Source organism: Pristis pectinata, chromosome 9, assembly GCF_009764475.1.
Source record: "Pristis pectinata isolate sPriPec2 chromosome 9, sPriPec2.1.pri, whole genome shotgun sequence".
In the NCBI taxonomy this organism is placed as follows: Eukaryota; Metazoa; Chordata; class Chondrichthyes; order Rhinopristiformes; family Pristidae; genus Pristis; species Pristis pectinata.
Window position 1 is genome coordinate 66,382,000 of NC_067413.1, and position 15,940 is coordinate 66,397,939.

The 15,940-nt window shown below is 41.9% G+C and overlaps 1 protein-coding gene across 1 annotated transcript in view; it reads left to right on the forward strand.

Annotated features, from left to right (window-relative positions):
• The first annotated feature begins 2,165 nt into the window (after positions 1-2,165).
• Positions 2,166-15,940, forward strand: part of kcnk9 (potassium channel, subfamily K, member 9) — a 50,570-nt gene continuing 36,795 nt past the window's right edge. Inside the window, exon 1 of the mRNA XM_052023297.1 lies at positions 2,166-2,844. Coding sequence (XP_051879257.1) covers positions 2,295-2,844 — 550 coding nt within the window. The 5' untranslated portion in view covers positions 2,166-2,294. The remainder of the gene's footprint in view (positions 2,845-15,940) is intronic.

Below are 15,940 nucleotides of genomic sequence, written 5' to 3' on the forward strand. Positions count from 1 at the left end.
TTATTCTATTTACTGTACTGCTGCCGATCACACCTGTTAATCTTGATCGATATTTATTTTCACTAGAGTTCGCGGAAATATGTGCAGAAAATGTTGGCATGGCTTTGCCTGGTGCTGATGAGAGGTACGGTCCCACTGGAGAATCACATTATGCGATTTATTGAGTTGTTGCGCCAAACAAACTCGAGGGGGGTGAGTGGGTGAGGGCGAAATCATCAAAACTTCAAATGCTTTCAAATCAGGTTACACGTTTAAAACACAATGGAGTTTTGTTGCTTTGTCAGATTGATGACATGACTTAGTTGTATGTTTTGCTCGGTGGAGACGCCACTATTTTAATCTACAGCCATGTCGCAGAAGGTTCCAACCCCAAAGAAGCTGAGTAATTCAGGTTGCGATTTCACGGGTTTACGGGATTGAACAGCCGCTGACTCAGCAGAGAGGAGCCTGACTCGGGCCGAGTACCACACGCCCTTCCTCCTGTATCTTTTGATTTCCACGTAACTTATCCACATTGTCAGTTTCTTCTGCCAATGACGTGAAGAAGGAAAACCCCGCCCCGGAGTTCGTGCTTGCTCTGCTGTTAAGGACCACGGACAGCTCAGAAACAACAAAAAGAAAACGTGGCTGCTTTTCATATGATAGTGTTGTCGAATATTATTAAACTCAAGCTAATTATCAGACCAAAGCCATCTTTTCACAACTGTGCTATCACATAACCCACGCCATTTTGTACCACATTGTATGATTCATGACTGTGTAATGTACAATTACATGTAAAAATAGATCCCTATTTACATCTGATGTATTCCCTCAAATTCTCGAGAATAATTGCAAAGGAATCTTTAGCCCCTGCTAAGATTCCACTTGACTCGAATTTCTCTGCATGGTAGACAATATGGGTACATTGCAAATCTTTATTTGTCTATTATGTAAAAGGGATTGGAATTCTTTCTCAGACTTTCAAAATATTATGTTGATTGATTTATGTTGATTAGAATCGTCTATTTGTTTGTAAGTTAAGCAACGTAGCACAAAGATTCAACTGCATTATTGGCAGCTGAAGATCGGTTATGCTTAATCATGTAATAACATCTTAGAGGCCATTCCTAGCACCTGAGGCTGTTTCCGCTGCTGTACTCGGTGGGTTCGATTTGCTTTCAGAACACTGGCTTTATTAGATTATTTGGGCGGGTGTTTACTCGGGACACAGTGCTAGATTGTATTCATTTCCTATCATTTATTTAAAAGGATAACTGTTTCTATTCCGTCATCCTGGGGCTCCGTTATACCCTTTCTTCAGTTCAATTGTCAGAATTGGAAATGAGAATCACATTAGATGGTAGTTTGCTGAAGCTGCGGGAGAATCACATCGGTTCCCATGAAGTTGCATTCAACCTGGTCCAACAGCGCCGGTCTTGAGCAAAAGGAATCACCAGACTGTACCTAGTAATCAGGATGCTCGGTGTAACAACGAACTGTCTATAGTAGTTGACTAGTTTTTAAGGAAGGTCTCTCCGCAGTATAGGGGAAAACTCAAAAAGAGATGGCACAGGAAGCCGAGATTATCGAAAATCACCTATTCCTATCCATGACTAGAATGTAGATGTTGCCAGGATTAATTTGGCCCGAAAGAAAGCGAAACTGGGCAGGCTCTGCGGGAGTCTGTGTGAGATCGCGAAGGGTGGTGGAGAGGAGGGGGCGGGGGACCAGATTGTAAGTGGGCCGAAGAGGTTATGGAAGTTTGTCACAACACGATATGACATGTCTTTAAGTAAGTCTCCGCAGGTGGCCTTCCACTCGTCTTATCCCCGCCTCTTTCTTCAGTCCTCATACGCTTTAATCTCCCCGGTGGCAGGTTGTTTCATTCCCGCCTTTCCTGCATCAAACGGGCGGGAATATGGAGATGACATCAGACAGGCGTCTTAAGTCCACCTTATTAACAAAAAAATCCCCTGAAAATAGCGGCCCTTAAAATTAATAACGAGACAAGGACACCCTAACGTGGCGATGGCTGAGTTCCCACTAGGTGTGGTTAGAGAGGAAGGGGACTCGGGGGGGAGGGAGGTAACGCTCTCCAGCAATCAGATCCAGTCCAACGTGGTGGGCACCCCAGCCAGATCCATCAGCAATCAGCCAAGCCCACTAGCTCCATCCCACGCCCGGTAAGCGTCTCTTCACTGTCACCAGCGGGCTTTGACGCAGATCACACGGCTTCGGAGCCCCGACCGTATCCTTTGTGAACAGATCGCTCAGCGAAAAGCATTTCCCCCCACCCAGAACGTGCTGTTTTGATGGCCCTGCGCACTGGGACGACTTGGTTTGGTCAGGTCTTGCGCAGAGTTAGGTTGCAGGGATCCTGGTCCCGGCGATCGAGCAGCTTGCTCTGCCTGTCCGCCTCCGAGAAAGCCATCGAAGAGGACCAGTACGTGTCGGATAACTTGAACAGCCGCTGCCGGGATCCTGGCTGCTGTACCCGGGCTTTCTCGGTGGACCTCAGGCGTTTGGAGAATAGAAGGGAGAGCGGACATGAGCCGCTCACACGCCGTTTTTTGGAGGCCATGAAGCGGCAGAACGTGCGAACTCTATCCTTGATCATCTGCACGTTCACTTACCTGCTGGTGGGAGCTGCTGTCTTCGATGCCCTCGAGTCCGAGTTCGAAATGGAGCAGGGTGGGAAGCTGAAGGAGCAGCAGATCGGGCTCAAGGGCAAGTACAACATCAGCGACGAAGACTACAAGCAGTTGGAGGTGATCATCATGCAAGCGGAGCCCCATAGAGCCGGGGTTCAGTGGAAATTCGCCGGGTCCTTTTATTTTGCTATTACAGTGATCACAACTATAGGTAAGGAAGTGCTCACTGGCTCCACTTTAAACACACACGCCACACGCGCACACACAGACGGGCCATTTCTACGGTGACTTGGTGCTGAAAGAATAGCGACAAACGGAGAAATAGAGCCTTCAAACCCTATGTGCTACCTGGGTTAACCTCTTTCAGGGTAACAAGAGGGGTCTTCCACCAAGGGGCGACGTCTTTGTTTAGTTTCTGTTTGATAGCAGGAAAAAATGTAGAGAATTAAAAGTCTGCCTGGCTAGTGGAAGTTTACAAACTCAGTCTCCATCCAAATCTAAACTCCAGCCTAGTTTATTAACCTTCTCCCTGGGTGACTGCGTGTCAATCGCAATGATAAAAAGAGTTGTTCACCTTCGTGCGTTTTTCTGTCAGTAACTTGCTGCCGTGAATATTGTCTCACTGAAAGACGCCAGTGAATTGTTGTTCATAGTGGTTACTCAATTTACCCAACTAGGCGCCCTGACTTTCAGTTTCTTGAATACTGTACGGTACTGTACGTGAACTGCCTATTTTCCATCATTGGAATGTTAAGCGCATTTAGATGACACTCTTGTGATATTGAAAGAGCGATCCATGTGATGCCCAAGGAACCTATTCAATTCCCAACTGCACTTGAGTGTGTTTCAGCCCGTCGGTGAACTTATACCCTGTTGCATGTAGAGCTCGAAGCCACCTTGTAGCATTGAAAGCAATAGGAGTGCTGAAGGATGTAAATAAAAAAAAAGATGCCCCAAAGTGTCTGTGAAGTGTAAGGGGACAGACGGCAGGGGACGATGGTCATATAGAAGAGTAGGGTCGTCTTTTAAGTCTGTCCACCTCTCCCCCTCCTCACCCCCCACTTTGGGACACGTTGCCTCAAGATGTCTCAAATGACAACGAGGAATGGAATTGAAATGCTTTCCAAAAAACCGCAATGTGAGCAAAACCGATGCAATAAAAATGATACTGCTTTCCGGGTGAGTGCAGTGCAGCAAACGCGAAAGATGACGTGCCGTGTAAAGGGGGTGGGGGGGGGGGGAGAGTAAACATACAAATGGGAGGATATTCAATGAGGTGCGCAACATAGTTTTCAGCTAATACAAATGTAGCAGTTTGGCCAAAACCACTGAGATTTAAACTTCCATCAGTTGTTGATAGGCATGCCATATTAAGCACTAAAGGTTTTGTTTTAAATTAAACCGATGTTTTGGGATGTTAAAAGAACATAGCTGTTATTGGCGACGTTTGTCAATAAGCTGTCCTGCGACGGGGAAACCAGTCGCCCACTGCACCAAAAGCAGCAGATCTGTGTTTGGAACAAAGCACTGCAGTCGGTGACACCCAGCCGCCGAGGTTCACCAACTCCCCATTCCCCTTTGAAATTAAGAGAAACAACAATAATGATGTAATTTTACTACAATGTGCAAGAGTGGGAGGGGAGAGGTGATTTGTAAAGGTATATCTTCCCTGATCTCATGCTAAACACGAAGGGGATCCTAACTTCAGGGAGGCAGTCGGCTGTAGATTGCAACATAAACCCGTAAGTTCTCCCTCCCCGCCTGAGATTGGAGTTAACTTGACCACGTGCCAACACCAACCACACCTTACACTGCACTCACTTCTGGCCACATTGAATACCTCTATCTTTTGTTCCCTATATCTTTCAGACAGCAGTTCTGAAGGCGCCGTGAGATGTTCTACGTGCTAAAAGTACCATTTAGCTACAAGTTGTTGTTTTAAATATTTAGAACTTCTACAATTTTCTTTGGGAGCATTAGAAGGTGAAATCACAGTTTCCACGATGTGATTTCCAGGTGACAAAGTCCCTGCTGTAATCTATTTAGAACAGCGCCCGCTGTAGTTTGTAGACTCTGACAGCCCTGCTCTGCTCATTTTCTAACTGTCTGAATTGACATTTCCACCCGCCTTCCCGTCACTCGATCCAGTGCACTTTTCCTGATTAATCGCTTTAAATGTTTCCACCAACGCTACTTATTTAATTACCGACAACAAGTGCAGAATCAGAAATGTATTTGAGTTAGAATCACAACAGAGTGTCAGAACTCGCCGTGGGACACCTACGTACATTCAAGTGGAGATTATGTGACAAGAGGCTTCTTGGATCCTTTTTGTAGGTCCCAGTCACGAGTCAAAGGAGCCGGGGAATACATCCACAGCAAGGGGTAGATGCACGTATTATCTCTACATTATTTCCCTGTTTGTATATCACAAAATACAATGCATACGATATTCTTTGAACCTATTATACGCATTTTGTCAGCTCTGTGCGTGACACCGCGAATACTCCAATATTGAACATGTAGAAACAAGTCAGTTTCACAAGTTAGAAACTACTGTGTTTTAAAAGTCCCATCTAACGACAAAGACAACGGGGCATTAAAAAAAAAGGTGAAACCACCCAGAATGTGGTGCTTTAGGGATGTTAACGCAAACGGTTCAGTGAAGGATTATAGGAAAGTCTTTTGGTGTCAAGGTTAATGGAAGGGAACTGTAGCGCCCCCGTTAGAGAACGTTTGGAATATCACATTCCTACCTCCCAGGTCTGCTCTTCTTAATTTAAAGGTGACTTAAATTAGAATTTAACTAAACTTAAGGCAACTTTAATTTCGTTATACGTGAGACACCTTTTTAAAAAAAACTTACAACTGACGGGGATTTGTTATTCATCTATAATCTCAGACCCACAGCTAGTTCAACATAGCTTATGCTTTACACAATATAGTAACCTTGAAAGCTACGATGGCCCGAGGTAGATATGACGAGAATTATATTTCTTGTAAGGTGAGTAAACGATGCGTCCGAGAAAACATGTATTGCGGTGTTGCATTTGGTGATTAAATGGAGATTACACGCCCCACGGGGCTCCATTTGCCTATCACCCCCTCCTCACCTGGATCCACCTGCCTCACTCCTCTCCCTCGCTGTCTCCCCTCTACTCTCTCAGTCCTGCTGCAGCGCCTCGACCAGGAACGTCGACAGGTCGTTTGCTTCCACAGAGACTGTCTGTCCCACTGAGTTCCTCCAGCAGTTTGTTTTTGTTTTGCTCCATATCCCAGCATCTGCAGCCTCCCGTGTCTCCAAGTAAATGTCAGATATAATTTATAGAAGAAGTGGGTAGTGAAAAAAGATGGGGCAGCTGCCTTATTTGTAGAAAGATAATTGTACTTCTTCCAAATTAAAGCACTGCATTCGCTGCTGAACCTCTCCTGAACCTGTCACTTTAGTTATCTACCCTACTCTAACTCGGACCTCACTAGCTTCAGCACCTTATACTGTTCTAACGAAGCCCAACATCACACTCGAGGAAGAGAATCCCTTCTCTTGACCATTATGTCTCAGGACACAGCACTGAATTTAGCAAATTTAGATAACCAGTCTATCCAGTTTATATCAGCATTGGCCATTCCTGATGGAAGGTCATCAACTTGTAAAATTATTTCTCTGTCCGCAGATGGCCTGCTGAGTATGTCACATTTTCTGTTTCAATTTCCAACATCTGCAGTATTTTGTATTTCATGGTACCACCATTGACTGATGTCCCAACTCTCGTACTCAATGAGAAATATAGGACTGCAGATGTTGGAATCTAAATGAAAAACACGACGACGCTGGAGGAACACAGCAGGCCAGGCAGCATCCGTGGAGAAAAACAGGTGGTCAACATTTCGGGTCAGGACCCTTCTTCAGGACTGAAGATAGGAAAAGGGGAAGCCCAATATATAGGGGGAAAACAGAGCAGTGATAGGTGGACAAAAGAGGGGAGGCGGGGTGGGCACAAGATGGTGATGGGTAGATGTAGGTAAGATACAGTGATAGGCAGGTGCGGGGGAGGAGGGGAGAGCAGATCCACTGGGGCATGGGTCAAAGGTAAGGAGAGAGAAAAAAACTCCCTTTACGGCTCCTTTTTTTCTCCATTCACTATCTCTTACCTGCATCTACCCATCACCACCTTGTGCCCACCCCGCCTCCCCTCTTTTGTCCACCTATCACTGCTCTGCTTTTCCCTCCAATATATTGGGCTTCCCCTTTTCCTATCTTCAGTCCTGAAGAAGGGTCCTGACCCAAAATGTTGACCACCTGCTTTTCTCCACGGATGCTGCCTGGCCTGCTGAGTTCCTCCAGCATCATTGTGTTTTCCATCTTGTACTCAATGCCCTACCATATGAAGACAAATGTGCCAAATGCCTTCTTCACCACCTTGTCCACTTGCATCGGCACTTTCAGGGAACTACGTAATTGTACCCCTCAGTCTCTCTGTTTTACGATACTCTCCAGGGCCCTGCCATTCACTGTGTATGTCCTGCTTTGGTTTAACTTCATCACTTCACTTCACTTCACACTTGTCGGAGTTAAGTTCCATGTCATTGCTTGGCTCACTTTTCTGGTTGACCTAGATCCCATTGTGGTTATGGATAACCTTCTTCACTGTCCCCCACTCCACCAATTTTGGTGTGTCATTCTGCAAGCTTACTAATCATGTCACCTATATTCTCATCCAAATGTTTAATATACTGTATATGACAAACAACAGTGGATCCAGCATCAATTGCTGAGGCACACTACTGGTCACAACCCTCCAATACCACCTTCAGTCTTCTTCCTTCAAGCCAATTTTGTATCCAATTGGCTAGCTCGTCCTGGATACCACGCGATCTAATCTTCCAGATCAGCCTATCATACAGGACCTTGTCAAAAGCCTTGCTAAATTCCATGTAGACAAGGTCTGCCACCCTGCTCTTGTCAATCCTTTTGGTCACCTCTTCAAAAAAACTCAATCAGGAAAACGCAAGCATTCTGTCTTCCCTGATCTCCATCTCATCACAGACATTTCCTTTGATCTCTCTCCCCACTTCCATTTTCACTGCAACTTCAAATATGTTTATTTTCTAAGATTCTATTTCTGATGCAAAGTTATCAATGTTAATTCTGTTTCTCTCTCCACTTGCAGCCTGAGTATTCCTGGCATTTTTTGTTTTGGAAAATTGGCCACTGTAAATTGTCCCTAGTATGTGGGTAAGTGGTAGAATCTGGGGAGAGTTGGAGAGAATATGGTGGAGATAAAATGGGATTAATGTAGGATTAGTGTAAATGGCTGATGGATGGTCAGCTAGACTCGGTGGGCTGAAGGGACTGTTTCTGTGCTGTATCTCTCTATGACTCAGCTGCTTCATGATCTGCTGAGTATTTCTGCTTTTCTTCCAGGACCTTTTTGGATATTTGTAATGTTCTGTGCTGCTGTTGCAAATAACTAATTTTCATGGCATTTATACCCTAGGCATGTATGCCCATGATTTGAACTTTCATTGTAGAAAGATAACTTTGGGAAGGGAGGGGTAAGGAAAGCCGAATTTCGATAAATATAAATGAGGATTTTCACCCAGTCCCCTTCTTTTATTTTGTTGTTTTCCCTTTCAATATACCAGATTCAACTAATGGGAAAAATGGGCACAATTAGCAAATAACATTAGGATTTCCAGGATAACCATTTGATGCTATATCTGTTGGCAGTTTTCTTACCGATGGAGATAAATATCCACTCAAGAGGGAACTGAAGTAACAAGGAGGTACAAAGATAAATAAGGGTTACGGGTAACACCATGTTTCCTGATTGTGCTTTCTAAAGAAAGACCACGTCGTTGTGAGACTATATTGCAAGGCTAGTGTGAAGTAATTGGAGCTCTTATTCTGGAGGTTATTCTGATTATTTTGGAAGCTGGGGAATATTTTCGCACTTACTTTGCGATGTATATCTTACAAGGTCGTAGTGTGAGATGTTAGTGGGTGGCAGTAAACAATGATTTATTGAAATTCTCCATGGTGGCGAAAAGGTCGGAACTTACATTTGATGACAATGTGCACCTCGATGAAAACACAGGAGAAATGATTCTCCAAACGTTTTATCTCTTCACATCTACGTGGGCAATCCGCCATGAAAACCAGATTCTTGCTTATTTTGGGATGAGGAAGAGACAGATTAGATTCTTCTTACGTCAGCCTTTAACGCTTGAAATGCTGGTCTTTAACCAGTTTCATCTGCAGCAACTGGCTCTACGAGATCCTGGCAAACTACGAATCCTTTCTTAATCGCCGTTTATGTCAATATACCACAACAAAACAAATCCTTTCTTGTCCTTTCCCATATCCCTCACACCTTTACATCTTCCGAGCCAAACAGGTTGATTTTAAAATTGGACAGGGTTCTGGGTTTAATTCCAAATCTCTTTTGTACAGACAACTTTCAGATAAGCCAAATTTTACGTAAAATATCCAAGTATAGTGGAAGAAGCTAATACCTTAAAAACAAAATTGACTCCTGCGAGGGTTGACTAAAAGACCCAGGTATAGGGATGTGAAATATAGTTTTCAGTCGATTCCTATCTCGAGTGGTTTAAGAGCCTAGACCTTCGGCAATTCAGATAACTCGGCTTGCCATTGCACCTTGGATGGAGAGCGATGGGGTGATCTGCTGCTCATTTTCACTTGACCTTTTTTTACTTACGATTAGTCCGGCTCCTGGTCTGGCTGTTCCCCGAGCACGACTGGACAAATGATCTCCCCTCAGCCTGATTTGGGGGGGGGGGGGGGGGGGCTGCCAGGGAGTTTGCAACAAAAACATTAAATACTGGAAACACTCCGCCCGTCAAGCAGAATCTGTGGAGTAAGGAAAGGAGTTAACGTTCCAGATCCACGAAAGTTTCTGATGCAAGATCTTCCAGCTGACACGTTAACTGTTCCTCTCTCCACGGATGCTGCCCGACCTGCTGAGTGTTTCCAGTATTTTATGCTTTTGCTCCTGATTCCAGCTTTCACTGTTTTGTTTTCGCTCTTTCACAACGAATTGCAACCTCTTTGCGTTTTCCCCGTCTATCCGCACATCTTTCTCGTCCTCTTCCACCTTACAATCGTTTTCTCAAACGTGCATACTTCTCCTCCGGTCCCACTCACCCGCCCTTCTTTCTCCCAACAGCCTGACCTCCTCACTCTCCGCCTTCCTCCCTTTCACTTGGCACTAATTTGCTATCTCCAGACTGAGTTCCACCCCCGTGATTTTGCCACAGCAAAACTCGCTTGCCCGCTCACCCTGTTTCTTTCCTCGCCAGTTTTTTAAAAGGAGAAAATAATAATCTAAACATCTCTGAAAAGGTACTCAACCATGTAACCGCAGTTCTGAGAGCAAAATTAGGGAAAATAAGAAAACGGCGGTGAAATTACATAGGCACAATTCAGCAACCGTTTGCTTCAAATTCAGATTAAAAGTTCATTTACTTCCAAGCAACAGCCACCCCAGCTTCTCGCATCTGCCTCTGCCCGCTGCTCTAACTTCACTCAACCTGCTTCATTGCTGTGCAGACAATAGAGGGTTTGTTTGATCACAGTGGTGGAAATCCCTCTTCACAAGCCCTGGAGAAAGCGGTCTCCGCAAAGCCTCCAATCGCACTGATTTCCTCTGAAGCTCGAAGGTTTTCTATCATTTGTGGTCTGAGAACCTCCTGCCCCTCCTGGGATTACCCTCAGCGGTTCATTAAAGCTTAAATATTAACAAGGGAAAGCATCCTTTGCGCAGCAGATTTTGCTTACCTACCTCACAGTTCAAAGTAGGATGCGGCCAAATGTTCACTTGGAAGGCTCAGTCTTAATTTATTTACTTTTATAAATTGGGAACAGCAAATGCATGCATAAACACACACAGCTGTGTCACATTTTACACACGCCGGTACACAGCTGTTCATTGGGTCATAAACACAACTGCATTCGATTTCACGCACACATACACACACAATACCCATCCATCCCCTGTCACCACCCCACTCCACCATGACCTCCATACACATAAATGTAGGCAGATTCACCTCTGCCATGCTCAATAGCCACATTATTCTTCAATTTGGTATGTAATTGCCTGGCTGGTTGCCAAATTTTGCTGTTAACATTTCTCTCAAACATTTTTAAATGCATTATATAAGAAAAAGTTTTTTTCTATCAAAGAAAGTGGACATAACTGCAAAGATTTATTGCTGGTGACCAATTGCCCCAATTTACTGTGCCATTCCAGGCGACATTTAAGAGTCAAATACTTAGGTGGGTCTGAGGTCACACCTTACCCTGACAGGGTAAGAATGGTAGGTTTCCTTTCGTGGATCTTATCAGCGAACCAGATTTTTTTTTAAACAACATTCTGTTTAATGGCTATCATTACTGAAACTGGCTTTTCATTCTGAAGTTATTTAACATTTGAATTTAAATTCTCATCGGGGGTTCAAACTCATATCTCCAGGTAAATAACCTAGACCTCCGGATAGTAGTTTAGTAACTTAACTAATAGGCTATTATATTGAATGTAATTGTTATAGCAACTTTTAATTGTAATGAGTTCATTCAGAATGTTTAGTTTAATGATTATTTAACCATAGTCATGTTTTACATTCAAACATCACCGAGAAAAGCACTGGCAGTTCTTTCAAAGATTAGGAGACCTGCAATGATTCTGATTGTTGAATCACCAGTTTCCAGTATTAGAACTACTGATCTGTTTTTGTCATATTCAGAAATGGATGGATTTTGAGGAAACCTTGATGATCTCTTTGCTCAAAAAGTTTATCACCTTAATGCTGCAGTTTCCTAAATATGTATTTTTAAAACATTTCTGGCAACATTTTCTAATATCGTCACTTCGAATTAAGGTGACTTTAGATATGTGATTGATTATTGGTAGATGAGAATTGCCGCCCTTATCTCCCCTCCTCATCCTGGAAAATCCTGGTACTTTCTCTGGGCCCATTAATAAAGCAATACACTGAAATCCCAGACTGCCAAAGCACTACTGTTGCAAAATCCATGATAAAAAGTTGTACAGGACATGTCAGTCCCATTAATCCTTTTAATTGTTAAACATTTGGACTTGATTCCTACAGAAAGTATCAAAATATTTTTTTTTAGCAACAAACGATCTGCTGGAGGAAATCAACAGGTTGAGTAGCATCAGAATCAGGTTTATTATCACTGACATATGTCGTGAAATTTGTTGTTTTGCGGCAGCAGTACAGTGCAAGACATAAAAATTATTTTAAGTTACAAAAATAAATGAATAGTGTAAAATAGGAATAATGAGGTAGTGTTCATGGGTTCATGGATGGTTCAGAAATCTGATGGCGGAGGGGAAGAAGCAGTTCTTAAAACATTGAGTGTGGGTCTTCAGGCTGATGTTTCAGGTTGAAACCCTGCATCAGGACCCAATGCAGGGTCCTAATGTAGGGTTCTGACCTGAAACATTGACAGTTCCTTCTCCCCCAACAGATGCTGTTCAACTTGCTGAGTTCCTCCATCAAATTCTTTGTTGCTCTAGATTCTAGCATCTGCAGTCTCATGTGTCTCCAAAATGAATTTTTACTTTGTTTGGCAGTTGTGAGAAGGGTGAGCACATATCTAGTTTGGTGATCAAACATGCTCCTTTCCTCTATTCAATACAATATTCCGGCCGGGTTTTGCAGAAGTTAGAGAAGGAGATGTATCACTTTGGTTTTCTTCCAAGAGGGAGATAAATGGTAATATATTTATCTCTTAGTACTAACATGTTACTGCATAGTGTAGTTCAACAAGACCACTGAACTTCTGATTCCTCCCTATACTGCTGCAGGGAAAATGATACTATAACCTACTCAAGTAGGCTGAAAGGCCTGTTCCCGTCCAGTACGGTTCTATGTTCTTAAAACAACATAGGAGAGGGCTTAGAATAGAATGGAAGAAACATTAGCATGTGTCTTCTCTACAGTCTTGAGGTTGAAATTAATGCTTAATGATTCAACAATCTTGGCAAATGCAGTAACTTGTTGCAACTTAGTGATACCATGCCTTGATGCACTCATACATCCACAACAGTGTGTTACCTAAATATTTATTTTTAAAGGCTTTTTGTTCTTTTTGGTTGAAGCATTAATACCTATCATAGAATATTTTGATGTCAGAGTGTGACTGTAATGTCTTGCAGTGATGGATACTTTGCTTGATAAGACTCAATATTAGTTTAAAGGTATTTAGTTTACTGTTTATCTTTAATATATGGAATGAATGAAATGATATTTATTTGCAAGTTAAGTAACTGTAAAAAAGCCATTATTCCTAAAGCAATTGTTTTGATGAAAAGGGTAGATCTTAGAAGGGCATTTACACATTTTAATTTGTCCTTTCACACATATAAAATATGAATAGTGAAACTCAAATTTGCTTAAAGAATATTTAAAGTCCCAGAGAAAGCAAAGCAAACTGAGACAAAAGAGATTCTGCAGATACTGGAATCTGGAGCAACACACACAACAAGTGCTGGAGGAACTCAGCAGGTCAGGCAGCATCTATGGAGAGAAATAAACAGTCAATGTTTTGGGTCAGCCCAATGAAGGGTCTCAACCCGAAACGTCGACCATTTATTTTTCTCCATAGATGCTGCCTGACGTGCTGAGTTCCTCCAGCACATTTTGTGTGTGTTGCAATGCAAACTGAGTTTTTTTTGTAAATAATACCAATTCACTGTTGCACGATCATTAGATTTTATATTCAGTGTGATAGCACTTGGAAATCATAACTTTTGAAATAAAGACAACCAGTATAGAATATTTTCTAAAAATGCACATTATGTTTCAATATTATTCAATGTGAATAACGTGATGCTTTATGGATGGAAACTCTAGGAACTTGTTCATTGTCAGTCCAGCAAGTCCCCAGCTGTGCTCCTGCTCACAGCTCAAAATTCAGCACTATTTCTAAATAACTCATTCACACCTATTTTACCAGTGCACCACAAATGTAGTGAGGCTTTCTACTAAATGCACTGCAACATTACAAACCTGCAGCCTCTGCCACTTAGAAGCACATTGGCTGCAAGTGATTGGAAATGCCATCATCTGCAAGTTCCCTTCAAGTCTCCCACTATCCAGTCTTGTGATTATGTTGCCATTGCTTTATTATTACTGGGTCTAAATACTGGAAGTCCTTACAGAATAGCATTGTTGGATTGCCTTCAGCAGAAAGACTGCAACACTGCAGGAAGGAGACTCATGACTAATTCCTCCTGGACATTTAGAGATGGGCGAGAAGTGCTATTTTTTTCAGTGGAGTAGTAGCAATAAAAATGACTTTATTGTGTTTTGATGCAACATAGTATATTCCTTAAAATGAGCAACTGGGAGTTACCTTTGGCACTGCAGTTAAACCAAAATGAACTTGCCGCAGGAGCATTTACTGCCAAGTTTTCTCCTTCTACCTGTGACTCTTTCCATCCTCATATGTTCATAAAAATAGGGTATTAAAAAAAGAAACATATCATGATTTTAAGTATATATGATAAAGCAATATTAAAACTAAATTAAGGTTCATTAAATGGTACAAAGTGTAATTTTGTTTTGGAATGGAGGTATATCTTAGGCATGAGCAGAAAATAATAATGAGTAATATCGGCTTAGCAAAGCTTTTACTTTCACTGGGGAAAATGATCCCATCTCCTTCAGTGCCAGCTCCTGCTATTATAACTGAATGCTCATACTAAAAGAAATCCTATTTAAAACCAAGAGTACAAACTACTTTTTCAAATAACAGACTCAATGAAGAAAATTGATGATTAATAGTGATTTGTAACATTTGGCACATGGCTCTTTGCATTTGAATGAAAACAATATATATTGCAAAAGTGTAGTTTAATTTTATTGTGTATTTGAAATAGAATGAATTTAGAAAATTGAACTGTTTTCATAAAATGATAGTGCATGTGCAAATATATTTTTCTTTTCCATTTTAATATTTTACATATGTATGTTGAATTTGGACAATTCTGTAAATGCAGCTTATTTGTACAGAAATAGCATACAAGAACAGATGAGAATAGCTGCAAAGCCAACAGATCATTATGGTTTCAGTGCATCCTCTTTGAATTTGAGAATAATATAATATCATAATGAATTATACACATACCTGCATGGTGGAGCATAGAAGGAAGCACAACACATGAGTGAATTTTGAGGTAGGTACAAATGATCTTTTCTGGATCAGCAGGTGGCAACCTGCGACTTGCAAATACCCTAAGTGGTGGAGCCCATACAGGGTTGTCCTGTGAAACCTAAAGCTAGAACGATTCCCACCCATAAGTTTTCCCTATGACTATGTGGCTTTCCCTCAGTTACTTTAGTTTTCTTCCATACCCCAAGATGTACTGGCTGTCAGGTTAATTGACTATTGTAAATTGCCCCCACTAGATGGGTCGTAGGAGAATCAGGTGATGTCAATGGGTATGTGTAAGAGAAAAGGTTGCAGGGGAATAACTGGGGGAATGGGATTACTCGGATCATTCTGCAAGCTGACATAGACTCAAACAGCTGAATTGCCTCTTTTTACATTGTAAGAAAATATGAATGTAGAAGATAAAATAGATGAAAAAAGCTCTGACAGCCAGCTAAGCCATGTCCACAGACTTTGTTGGCTGCCAAATCAGCCAAGAACTTTTAATTCAAAGACTTAGTGCCATTCAATAAATTAAAAACATTTAACACTAATTAAAAAATTAAAAACAATAAAATGAATAAAACATAAAACAACAACAAATATTAAAGCAGACTAACTTAATTTTAAAAATCGTAAGTTAACTACTACTAGATTTTTATTGTACCTGTACTTCACTGTACTTTTGCATATGACAATAAACTCGATTTGACTTATCTTTCTATTGAAAAGGAGCAGGTTTGATGTTCTTTAGGCAGAGAGAGAGAGGCAGAGAGAGAGGGTGTCAGGTCTAAGCTTGGACAAGTTCAGTGGACAGCGTGCTCAACAAAACAGCAAAGAAATCAGTTGTAGGAAAAATAGTGGAATCTTGAATAAAGGAGACGAATAGAAGAACACCCAGAGATGAAAAGTGCAGTGATGAGTAGTCAACACAGGTCTCAAAAGGGAAAATCCTGGTTGACCAACTTTTTAAGGAGGTAGGTCCTGGATTTAAGGAGGCTTACGTAGACAAAATTTATTTAAAATTTCAGAAGGCTTCTTTTTAAGGTAGCCCGTACTAGAGTAATAAATACAATCAGAGAATGTAGACTCAGGGACATAA